We start from the raw sequence: 12,171 nt of genomic DNA, 5'->3' as shown, positions 1-12,171 counted from the left end.
AAACAAATCAGATACGAAAACACGAGGCTATTTTAATATTCTGATAAACTAGGCAGGGCCAGGCCGTATCCGAATCTGCACGATTACAGCAGCGACATGCTGAGAGCAGGAACTTGAGGCCAAGAAAAACACAGCGATGATGCTGAGGGTTCCTGTGTCCTTATAAATGATTTGCTATATATTTGTTTTGCTATAGCGCTTGGTACAACGCTACTTTATTCTCTAAGCAACGCCAATAACAGGCGTTAAAATCAATCAGTTTAATAGGAATTAATTTGCCATCATCAGAAGGATGAAAGGCTGAGTAGGTCTGTGTGTCTTCCCTGTAAGATGCAAGTGCTAGGAAGGAGTGTGGGGGTGCTGCAGCCGAAACTCGCACACTTAAAAATATGGAAAGGCATACACGTGGGTTCATGTATATATATATTCTGGTGAGTTTAAGAAAACGTACCACATATATGTGTGGGACATATGGTCTTCTCAATATTCTCTCTCTCCCCGTGTGATCCAAGTCACTAAACTTGCGTCGAAAGAGAACATGTGTTCAGTAAGGCTTGTAAATCTGGGAATGTGTCAAAATCCATGGATGTTGCATGGGAACACCGACTTTTACCCATTTACACTTTTAGCAAAATCATCTCTTACAAGAAAATATATATACATACTTGCCTTGAAGATCGATCTCCGACAAATCACAATTCATAAATATAACTTGTTGCTGATCACCTGTGAAAATTATAAACCTACTTCCAAATCCAAACAACAGTGGAAACGCCTCCCTGGCGCAGAGTAAAGCAACGCAGTGATTGCGCTACGTAGCATTACCCGAGACTTATGATGCAACGCAGGGCCAATCATGGTAGTCTTGCGTGGCTTCATAAATCTAATTTTTCGCTTGCGTCACTTTTACTCGTGCAACTAAAGCGGGTGACAGTGCAATGAGGTGTGGAACTCACTCACTGAGTGAGGCTGCGAACCAAACGGTGGGATTTTTCCATAAGGTTCGACCATGCACCCATATTTGGACTCAGCTGTTCAGTGGGATGGCGGAACTCACCGCACATAAGACATTGCATTAAGGCGTGGAAGTCACATAGGACTGTGCACCAAGAAAGTCACACTCAGCGAGTGAAACCGCACTCCGTGCTATACGACTTGCACAAAATGGGACAGTTCAGCAAGGGGTGAGCCTGCATCCAATGAGAGAGACTGTGCCCCAAAATGTGACATTCATACCCATTGAGAGAGACTGTGCTCATAGATGTGACATTCACTCCCAGTGAGACAGATTGCGCACCAGTGTTTGAGATTCACACACGGTGAGAATCGACAAACGCTGGAAGATGTAGAATTCATAATGACAAGAAAAAATAGCGCCCTCACTAGAGGAGAAACAGATGGGGCGTGTGCCCCAGCTCTCTTTGTCCTGCCCCCACCCATCCATCACATGCCCGACCACCAGGAGAGTAGGCAGTGTATCATGAGTCCTAGTGCAAGGAAGGAAATGACCACTGCAGGTGCAGTGGTACCCTAAAGGCCTCTGGCCCCTATTGCCACTGCACCTGCTGCACCAATAAAAGCTACGCCCATGCCAACCACCACTGATGCTGACATGCACTAGCAGGCGACTCAGAGAAAACAGACATGCACCTTGCAGACACATACATTTGCCTGCTACCTGCCTTTGTAAAGCAGTGTTGCTTGCTTGAAATGTTTAAATCTGATTTTTATGTGTGGATATATCCATGTCTTAGAGGAAACATACAAAGTCAGATTTAAACATTTTAAACATATATGTAAATATAGAATGAGTGTCCCTCCCAAAAAAATCGCTTCTAGAGACCTCCTGGATGTGCTGCAAAGCGTGAGACTCACGCTCAGTGAGTGAGACTGCGCTCCGAGGTGTGGGATTCGAGCGTGAGCCTGTTTACTACATTTGGGACTCATATCAAAGAAATTAGATTGTTCCGAGAAGTGGAAATGAGTAGTGAGTTAGGTTGTGCACCTAGAAGAGGTACATCCGAAGAGCCATTGAGCTAGACTGCTCCAAGAAGTGAATTTCCACCCAGCCTGTGAGCTTGCACGTGTTACTACTTCTTTGTGCTTTGCGATTTCCTGAAATCGCCTTTCTACTGAAGTCTGCAAATGCTGCAGGCATTACTACCCACCCCCTGGCTTTTGGGCATTTGTTATCCGTTCTGGAGAAATGTGTGAAGTAAGGTGAAGTCAGGGTATGGATAACAGTGTAAAGCGCCAGCACACGAGCACACGCACGACGCGTGCACGCACTGTCCCTGCACATGCCTGAGATCCGCGCACATGGCTGCAGGATGCCTCCGGGTGGGGTCCACCGAGGCCGCCTCACGTGGCCTGTTTAAGAGGGGCGGAGCCTCGGTGCCCAGCCCCCAGCCCATTCTGCTTCCTGCGTCCTGGGTGCCAGGAATTTCAATCCCTGCTCGGAGAGTCATTGTGAGAGGATCTGAGCTGGTGGAGGAGCCACAGATAAGGGGTGCCTCGAGGAGCTGCACAGGGGAGAGCGGCACAGAGAACTGAAGGAGCTGCACCCAGGGAGAGCTGCACAGAGCCCTGAATGAGCTGCCCCCAAGGAGAGCTGCACAGAGCCCTGAGGGAGCTGCACAGAGCCCTGAAGGACAGAGTCTCTCTCTGCACCCAGATCAGAAGGAGCTGCAGCCCAGGAGGGCTGAAGGAGGGACCTAGGGCTGTGCAGTGAACTGCATCCCCGGGGATCTGCAGTAGTGCTGGGAGAAAGAGTGCTGCAGGAGAGAGTTGGAGCTGTGGAGTGAGTTGTATCTTGGGGATCTGCAGGAGAGCGCTGGAGCTGTGCAGTGAGCTGCGTCTTGTGGAATCTGCAGGAGTGATAAAAGAGAGAGTGCTGCAGGAGAGAGCTTGACCTGTACAGTGAGCTGCATCGAGGGAGAGCTGCAGGAGAGAGCTGGGCCTGTGCAGTGAGCTGCATCGAGGGAGAGCTGCAGGAGAGAGCTTGACCTGTACAGTGAGCTGCATCGAGGGAGAGCTGCAGGAGAGAGCTGGACCTGTGCAGTGAGCTGCATCGAGGGAGAGCTGCAGGAGAGAGCTGGACTTGTGCAGTGAGCTGCATCGAGGGAGAGCTGCACTGGACCTATACGGTGAGCTACATCGAGGGAGAGCTGCAGGAGAGAGCTGGACCTGTGCAGTGAGCTGCATCTAGGGAGAGCTGGACCTGTACAGTGAGCTGCATCGAGGATGAGCTGGGCCTGTGCAGTGAGCTGCATCGAGTGAGCTGCAGGAGAGAGCTGGAGATGTGAAATGAGCTGCGTCTTGGGGAATCTGCAGGAGTTCTGAAAGAGAGAGTGCTGCAGGAGAGAGCTGGACCTGAACAGTGAGTTGCATCGAGGGAGAACTGCAGGAGAGAGTTGGACCTGTGCAATCAGCTGCCTCGAGGGAGAGCTGCAGGAGAGAGCTGGAGCTGTGCAGTGAGCTGCACCCTGTGGGATCTGCTTGAGCGCTGGGAGAGAGTACTGGACCTGTGCAGGGAGCTGCATCCTGGGAGAGCTTCAGGAGAGAGCTGAAGCTGTACAGTGAGCTGCGCACTGGTAGAGCTGCAGGAGAGAGCTGGAGCTGTGCAGTGAGCTGTGCCCTGAGAGATCTGCAGGAACGCCGAGGGAGAGTGCTGCAGGAGAGGGCTGGCGGAGCTCTGGAGAGGACATAATCGTTCAGCCCCCGTGCCCCTGATGCACGAGGCCCGGGAAGAGACAGCCGCCGGGACATTGATTAGATGAAGTGCGGTCAGTGGAATCCTGGAGCCAGGCGCTTAAGGTCGTAAAGTGCGCGGCACTATGAACCCCCCCCCCCCCCATACATACACACACACGGGCTTTACCACTGGTGCAGCTATTGCCACGAAGACCCCATGTTACCGTGCATGGCTTGGGGGCACTGAAATCGAGATCTAAGCGCTAAAGAAGAGCTGTGAAACGGAACCCTGAGGGTATTGGAAGCAGTAAAGCAGAGACACCCGAGGTCTGTTGGGGAGCAGTCATTCAGAGACATCTTGGCTGGAGTGCATGAGCTGTTGAGCAGTGAAACAGAGACACGCTGGACTGTCAAGAAACAGTCAATCAGAGACATCCTACCTGCAGTGCCTGACTTGGTGAGCAGTAAAAGCGAGACACACTGGGTCTGTCGAGGAGCAGTTATTCAGAGACCTCTTGGGTGGAGTGCATAAACTGTTGAGCACTGAAACAGAGACGCAGCAGGTCTAATAACGAGCAGTCGATCAGAGACATCCTAACTACAGATCCTGGCCTGGTGAGCAGTGAAAAAGAGACACAATACGAGAGAGAGCAGTCATTCAGAGGCATCCTAACTGGTGCGACTGACATCGTGCGCAGTAAAACAGAGACACCCTGGGTCTGATGTGGAGCAGTCATTCAGAGACATCCTAACTGGTGCGACTGACATCGTGCGCAGTAAAACAGAGACACCATGGGTCTGTTGTGGAGCAGTCATTCAGAAACATCTTAGCCGGAGTGCATGGTGCGCAGAAAAGCAGAGACACACTGAGTGTGTTGAGGAACAGTCATTCAGAGACATCTTGGCTGGAGTTCACGAGCAGTAAAAGAGACACACTGGATCTTTTGTGGGGCAGTCACTACGCGCTACAGCGCCGAGACCCGGCGGATACAGTGCAGTTGCTGTCAGTCCCCTTGTATAACAGTGCAGCCCCTTGCACCAGACTTGTGACACTGCTCATTGGTCGAGGAAGGCTCCCGGATGCGCCCCCCTCCTCCATCTGGGCTACATAGCGCTACACAGCCGCCTTGGAGCACAGAGTCCGTGCTCTGCACCCAGCCTCACCACTGTACCCGCGCAGCAGCAGGATTTATGGTGTGCGCTGTCGAGGCGCTACAGCAGGCTCACTGCAAAGGGCTGTTGAGCAGGGTCACTCGGGTACAGCAGTCATCGAGCGTCTGCACGAGGATACGGCAGTGATCGGACCTTGTGCACGAGGATACACCAGTGATCGGACCTTGTGCACGAGCATACAGCGGTGATCGGACCTTGAGCACAAGGATACGGCAGTGATCGGACCTTGTGCACGAGGATACAGCAGGGATCGGACCTTGCGCACAAGGATAAAGCAGTGATCGGAGCTTGTGCACGAGGATACCTCAGCAATCGGATATTGCGAAAGAGAATACAGCAGTGACAAAACGACGTGCTTGGAACTGAAGCAGCGCCTTGTTTTAGGCACTAGGACTCCCCTGTCGTCAGACTTTCTGCATAAGGATACACCGGTGACCGGCTTGTGTACATGAGATGCAGGAGCGGACTGACCTCGTGCACGAGGATGCAGCGGTGATCTCACCTTTTGCGCGGGTTTTCTCCAGTACTCCACCACGTGCACGTGGGTGCTTCAGTGTTTATACTTGGTGCACCAGGATGCAGCAGTGACCAGAGCTTTTCAGAAAAGTTTACAGGTGTGATTGAACGTGTGCACAAGATCACAGCTGCGATCGGACTTTGTGCACAAGGATACAGTAGTGATGGACTTTGTGCGTGAGGGTACCACAGTGAACCGACTTTCCGACCAAGGATACAGCAGAAGGGTACATCAGCCATAAGATCTTAGCAGGAGGATGTGTGGGGGTCCTCAGACCGCGTGCATGCCTGAGAATTAAACAGAAACCAGACCTTGTGCACGGGGGTGCAGCGGTGACCAGGCCTTGTGCGTAAAAATAGAGCGTGACCAGCACTGATCGACTTTGTGCATAAGCTTGCGGCGGTGATCAGACCACTTGCACGAGGATTGGTCAGAGATGCGCATGAATACCTGGCAGTAGACCACGGATGACCTGATACACTGGTGCACCCTAGTGCCACTCACTAGTGGCAGCCCTTGGAGTCCTGATGGGGAGACAGCAGTACCTTTCCTGACAGGCTCCAGCAGCAGGGATGAAGCCACTTCTGTTTCTGCACTCCGTGGCAGTGGCCCTTCTCTTCCTAGTTGGCTGTGCTCTCGTGCTGTGGATGGGGCTGGCGGGTTCCCCGGAGGAGAGCCAGGAGCGCAGGACCAAGCGATCCCACCTCTCTGCACGGTCTCCAAACACTTTCCGAGCCCTGCTGACCGTGCCCGGTGGCCAAAGAGGCTCGAACGGCGGCTCACCAGACATGGTGATCAAGAGTGGTGGTACCGTTGTGAACCAGCGACCACACAGCGTGGTGCAAGGTGGCATCTTCTGGAGCAGCGCGCTCGAAGATGCATCTCCAGAAGGGTTTTCGGATGCACAGGTAGGCTCCTGGGTGGAGAGGGCCAGGACTTCACGCATTATCTCCCTGGAGAAGGGCTGTGGTCGCACCTCCAACCGGCTTGCACGGTTCGCAGATGGCTCCAAAGCCTGCATCAGGTATGGAATTAACCCGGAGCAAATCCAAGGAGAGACCTTCTCCTTCTACCTGGCCAGGCTCCTGGGTATCAAGAACGTACCTCCCCTGGCCCTCTCCAGGGTGAGCGCCAACAGTGGACAGTGGGGACAAGTCAGAAAAGATCTGCTTGGCTCCCAGTGGCCAGATGGGTCCATTGTTAGCTTGACACCATGGATAGACAACCTCACCGATGTGGTGGCACCCAAGGCCTTGAGGTCTGAGGATGGGCGGCTGCGTCCACTCAGGGCTGACTTGGAGAACCGGACCCAGGCTGAGCTGTTGGAGCTGATGCAATGGACCGACCTCATCGTTTTTGACTACTTGACAGCCAACTTTGACAGGCTGGTGAGCAACCTGTTCAGCCTCCAGTGGGACCCCCGAGTGATGCAGAGGGCCACCAGCAACCTTCACAAGACACCCAATGGTGGACTGGTCTTCATAGACAACGAGGCTGGGCTGGTCCATGGTTACAGGGTGCGCGCCATGTGGGATAAGTACAACGAACCCTTGTTGAGGTCCGTCTGTCTCTTCCGAAAAGGGACAGCTGGGAAAATCCTGGAGCTCCACAAACTTAGGAACACGGCCTATGAGCTTCAGAGACTCTACCAGGAGCAGGAACCCTTGGGCGTGGACTTGGGGCCTTTATCTGAAGACCATGCCCAGCTCCTGCAGGACAGGTTAGACCTGGTGTATAAGCATATTACGCTCTGCCAAGCGGCCTATAGCTGAGGATGTATCCGCGCAGTCGCTGGACCCAGCTACTGCGCAACACCTGGCCAACGAGATGTACATATGTTGGATGTAAAACATTCCAGGAGCTGAGACACTTGGACACCTATGGACCATTGTCTTCAAATTTACTGTTTATTTTAGGCTTCTGTATCAAAAGGTGCACTGACGCGACCAAGGGTTGAATGATAAAATATGGCTGTATGTATAGAGAAGACGCACGGTTGGTAACTCTTTGTGGTTCAATAGTGCCATTCAGGAATTCAGGTAACATGATTAGAAACCACAAGGCAGAAGACACGATGCTTTGTATTGGTCACCAGAACTCCAGGATAGCCTTATAGGTCATTATAAATAGTTACCCACCACACATTTGACACAATGCAGAACATTTTAGACTTTTGACTTTTTATTTGACATCTTAAAAAGATTTCTAAGCCATATAACTTGGAACTACACCATACCCACACATTAGGGAACACAACTGAGGGACATTCTTTTTTTGCGAATTCCTGGTGCTGAAAGCTTTGGGAGTCATAAAATAAAATACACATCAGTAGGGTGCAAACACCTGCGTAAAGAATGTTCCTGTCACTGCTGTGGGAATTGTACTGGTTTTACAAGAAACGATTCTCAGGGATGCACTTTTCCTTTATCCGTATTCCGAGGCACCGCCCTCACTGACCTTTCCAGCATCTCTCTAGTCGTTTCCGGGTTAAGTAGGGGGTCATTGGAATTTCTTCTGGAATTGTTTTTTATTCATTCTTTTAATATTTCAGTGGAAAAGTTGTGATCTGGGGTGTTACATATTCTATTCAGCTCACTATTACCTATTCTATTATAAAACAATATTCTGGCAAATACGGGTATTCTGAGCTAAGTATACAGAACTCTAGGAATTCTGTGGAAAATTCTGCCTTTTTCCTATTTCCACCAGGCCCTCTCAAAATAAAGTCACATGCTAAATTCCTGTATGGCCTTTGGGAGTTCTTTGCAGCAACCTTTTCCCTGGCTAAGCAGAGACGTTTCTGTAGAAAGTGGTGAAAAAACTTGGTTGACAGTTGTTTGGCAAAATGCTGAACTATAGCGCCTTTTCTGCATCAGACTAAAACTTTGGGTTAATGGGTCAAGCAGGTCTGGGATGCCTGGAATTCCAGAAGGTGCCTTGCTTATTTGGACCCGTATGTGTGGGATCACCGTGGGGGGGAGGGGTTGCCTAACTTTAGTCAACCCTCATGCGGAGCTCCCTGGTGGCGAGTGAAAACAAGGAAATCTGCACCCTCTCGGGTGTGACCCCCTGAATCAAAGCCCAGGCAGATGCTGTGGGCATGCATTGTCCCGTATAACTTTTAATAGGTGCCATGCTGCTTTTAGAAAGGGGATTTCACGAGCAGCGGGTGCAATGTTAAATGGCTTTCATGGGCATACAGTGAGAACACCTCCCCCCCCTCCCCACTACCCTCCCCACCTACTCCCCCCATGGCATTCCACAGACCGTGGGAATTAGGCGAGCTCTGGCTGTCTCAAGCAGCCCAAGGGCTGTAGGAGGTGCCTTGGTGCCAAGAAGCCCCCTTCACAATGAAACATCCCCAGTTCCTGTCAGCGCATGGGCTGTTTGAAAAAAACATTAAACGTCCCAAAAAGTTATAAAGAATTTAGGACCAGGAATCACGGGGTCACACGCGTTTGCCATCGAACCATAGCCGTTGTTCCTGTCTAGTTTTTTTCGGTGACGTCTCATTTTAAGCGGCTAGAGAATGGCTCATTTGTACATGATTTTAAATAGTTATTTGCAGCTTTTAGAGCCGGGAGACGTGGGTTCGAATCTCAACTTGCGTGATCCTGGGCAAAAAAAATGTGTGTCTCCATTTACCTCCGTTCCATGATTTGCCAAACATTGGGAACACAAAGAGACGTTTCACTTGCTGCCGGGAAGTCAAGAACTGATGTATTCACGTCAGACGAGTTTTTGCTGTCCATTACACTGTATGCCTGTTTTCCATCAGTATTTTTTACTTATCATATATCTGATATTATTTGGCCGTAGTCCGATCTCAGAAATATTTTATTTTCATGTCTGCGACGCTGGCACTTGTTGAGGGTAAGAAGTGGACCATGCTTTGACTATGGAGCAAACGATGCGGTTTTCTACAATCTTGAACCTAAAATCTATTTTTAAAATGTGGTCTGCCTGCTTTTTTCTGAACAAGATCGGGCGTTTCTAAAAGTGAGATTGTGACATAAATCGGTCGGAGATGAGTTACTGTGACAGAAACAAAACAGCAGAGTAATTTAATCTGCAGTGACATTTAATCTCCCCGATAGCCACGGGTGTGCTTTGAAAGCAGATATTCGGCTGCTGTAATCCTGCAAAGCTGCCTACAGTGCCCAAAGACATGTCACCAGTGCTTAATTTGTGCTTGTTGTTTCCGGTGCTGAGTACCGGCACTTATTTTTGTGGGCCGGGGCTTATTCTTCTGCCTAACGCATTTGCTGCGAGCTAAAGACACATATGGGAAAGACAGAAGAAGGAAAAACTAAAAAGCGTCATGGAGGAAGAAAGTAGAAAGTTGCAGGATGAGCTGAAGGGGCAGTGGGTGGCCGTAAATGGGTTGAAGAGGCCCGAGATGGCTTCAGGGTTACGCAGCCTCAGTATTCAGTGCTAGCAGATTTAATTACAGCAGTCTCGTGTTTAAGAGAAGGGCTTTGAGCACCGGCACCTCTTTATTTACAAATTAAGCACTGCATGTCCCTTCTGTGCCAAGAGAAGGACATACCTGACCCCTGGTGATGTAACAAAGTACAGGCTTCCTAGTGGAACTTCGATGGATATCACACCTTTGTGCTGACAGTATTCTGAACCTGGTGTTAAAACTGCGAAAACATGCTTTCATGCACTTTACTTTGACTTTTTTATATTAAAAATGACTTTTTATTTGACACGATTTCATTTGTATGTATATACGGTTCTTGTAAAACTACACCAGCTCTGATTATATTTTCGTGAAAGAACATGACAGTTGCATTTTTTTATATATATTTTGCCCCATGTCCTCATGCCAGGTGTGATGGGTTGAAGTAAGATCCCTTTGTGGTGAACATTTCATGATTTTGAAACTAATAAACTTTCCGAAGTGAACATTTGTAAAAGTACGGTGCATTTTGTGCAGGTTCTTGCAGCGTGCTTTAAAACTACACATTACAGTAGCATTTAAGAGAAACTCCAGCGAGCTTTATATGTACACATTGAAGGTCATGTACCACACAGCCCTGTTCCAAGTCCCAGGTGGTTATTTTAAAACTCGTCTTGAATGCCTGGGGGTGCTGTTGATGGGGGTGGCCATCTTGAACAGCTGGACATTCCTGTGTGACGTCACTGTGGTGTAGAACCCGAGGGGTGGGAGCAAATCCCCTGGTATCCAATCCATTCCGGAAATCCCGCGTGACCGAAGATGGTCGCCCCCAGCAGGAGGGAGGTTTGTCAATATACTTTCCGAGCCTCTGCAGTGGCTTGAAACAAAATGTTGTGGGCTGCTCGTTTCTATATATTACCGGCTTTATAGACATACCATTTAAAAAGTAACCCTTGGGGATTACTAGGGAACAATTTTTACTGGTGTGTCTGGAGGAGGTGTGTCATATTTATATATATTTATGAAGACTTTGGCCAGTAGACAAAACCTAAGCATTAGGTCTCAGGCTGCGTCATTTCTTTTTTTTATTTAGATGGGTCAGTAAATAATATAAAAATATAAGTAGTGCAAAAGTGCTTTTTGGCTGTCAGCAGCTTGCTGCCTTCTCTTTCGAGGAAAAAAATGAAAAAACAAGTCTGCAGATGGGGCAGGAGGCAGCAACAGGGGGAAAATGGGTGACTGGCAACAGGGAGGGTGACCAACAACAGGGAGGGTGACCTGCAACAGGGAGAGTGTCCAGCAACAGAGAGAGTGTTCAGCAACAAGGATAATGGGTAGCAACAGGGAGTGGACGGGTGAGGGGCGGGCACCACATCTCGAGAGAGAGAAGCACAGGAGGGAGTAGCACATGAGAGAAAGCGCAACATGGAGAGGCGGGAGAAGCACATGGGCAAGAGAAAGCAGCAAAGCGCGTCAGAGGGGAAAAGAGAAGTACACAATAGAGGCAGCTGGAAAACACAAGCACTTACATTGAGGGCTTAACCCAAAGGAAGAAAACAGTGCCTGAAAAGTAGGCAGTAGAAGGACACGACTAAAGAGGACATGCTAAAGATGAGAAACAAACATAAGAAGAGGAAGGAAATGCCACACAAGCTAACAAATAAAAAGCAAAAAAATTAGAGTGATAGTAAAACCAACCAACAGTAAGCAATGGGCAGGCTCTAAACCCTCCAGAAGGCAACAACAGGTCTTTCATGAGACTTTAAAAGGACTACTGGTAAGCAATTATCTTTTCAATCTGCTTTAGAGAGGATCAGCCGTTCAGAAAACATAAAAATGCTGTGAGTGTTTGGAAAGATCAACCGGCTGATGAGGTGGAGTCAAATCAAGAAATAAAAAAGGGCCTTCGACAAATGTTAGGCCATGTACATTTGCGTGGGACAGGATGGTAAACGAGCTGCGACGTAGAAATGACGCCATGGGCCCTAATGCAAGCAAAGACAAAGGCCCCCCATCCCTTGTTTAGCAGTAAAAACATTTACAATTGTGCTGGAGTGGGGCCTGGTGCTACTAAGCCTGCTGCGCTATTGAAAGCAACAGATCTGTGTACAAGTGGGCATAACCTGTTGGACCTTATCTACCCCAAAGTCCATGGGGCATATTTACCATGAATTGGCATTGGGCAGCACTGCACGTCTTTTTGCTGCAGCAGGCACAGAAAGAGGGATAAACAAGGAGAAATACAGATATTTGTCATCGTTACTCCCCCCCCCCCCCCCCCCCCCCCCCCCCCCCGAGGCGTACAGTTCTGATGCATTTCCAGGTTTGCAGATCCTTGTAAATCTGGGGATGCGTCAAACCCCTGGAGTGTTGCGTGGGAAAA

At 49.5% G+C, this 12,171-nt stretch overlaps 1 protein-coding gene across 1 annotated transcript; it reads left to right on the top strand.

Annotated features, from left to right (window-relative positions):
- The first annotated feature begins 2,426 nt into the window (after window positions 1-2,426).
- FJX1 (four-jointed box kinase 1) lies at window positions 2,427-10,294 on the top strand. The gene has a single exon (XM_069221832.1). The coding sequence runs from the start codon at window positions 5,956-5,958 to the stop codon at window positions 7,153-7,155; it is 1,200 nt and encodes a 399-aa protein (XP_069077933.1). The 5' UTR covers window positions 2,427-5,955; the 3' UTR covers window positions 7,156-10,294.
- The last annotated feature ends 1,877 nt before the right edge of the window (window positions 10,295-12,171 follow it).

This window comes from Pleurodeles waltl, chromosome 3_1 (genome assembly GCF_031143425.1).
Source record: "Pleurodeles waltl isolate 20211129_DDA chromosome 3_1, aPleWal1.hap1.20221129, whole genome shotgun sequence".
Classification (NCBI taxonomy): Eukaryota; Metazoa; Chordata; class Amphibia; order Caudata; family Salamandridae; genus Pleurodeles; species Pleurodeles waltl.
Note: the sequence above shows the minus strand (reverse complement) of the source record. Positions and strands in the feature narration are given on the sequence as shown.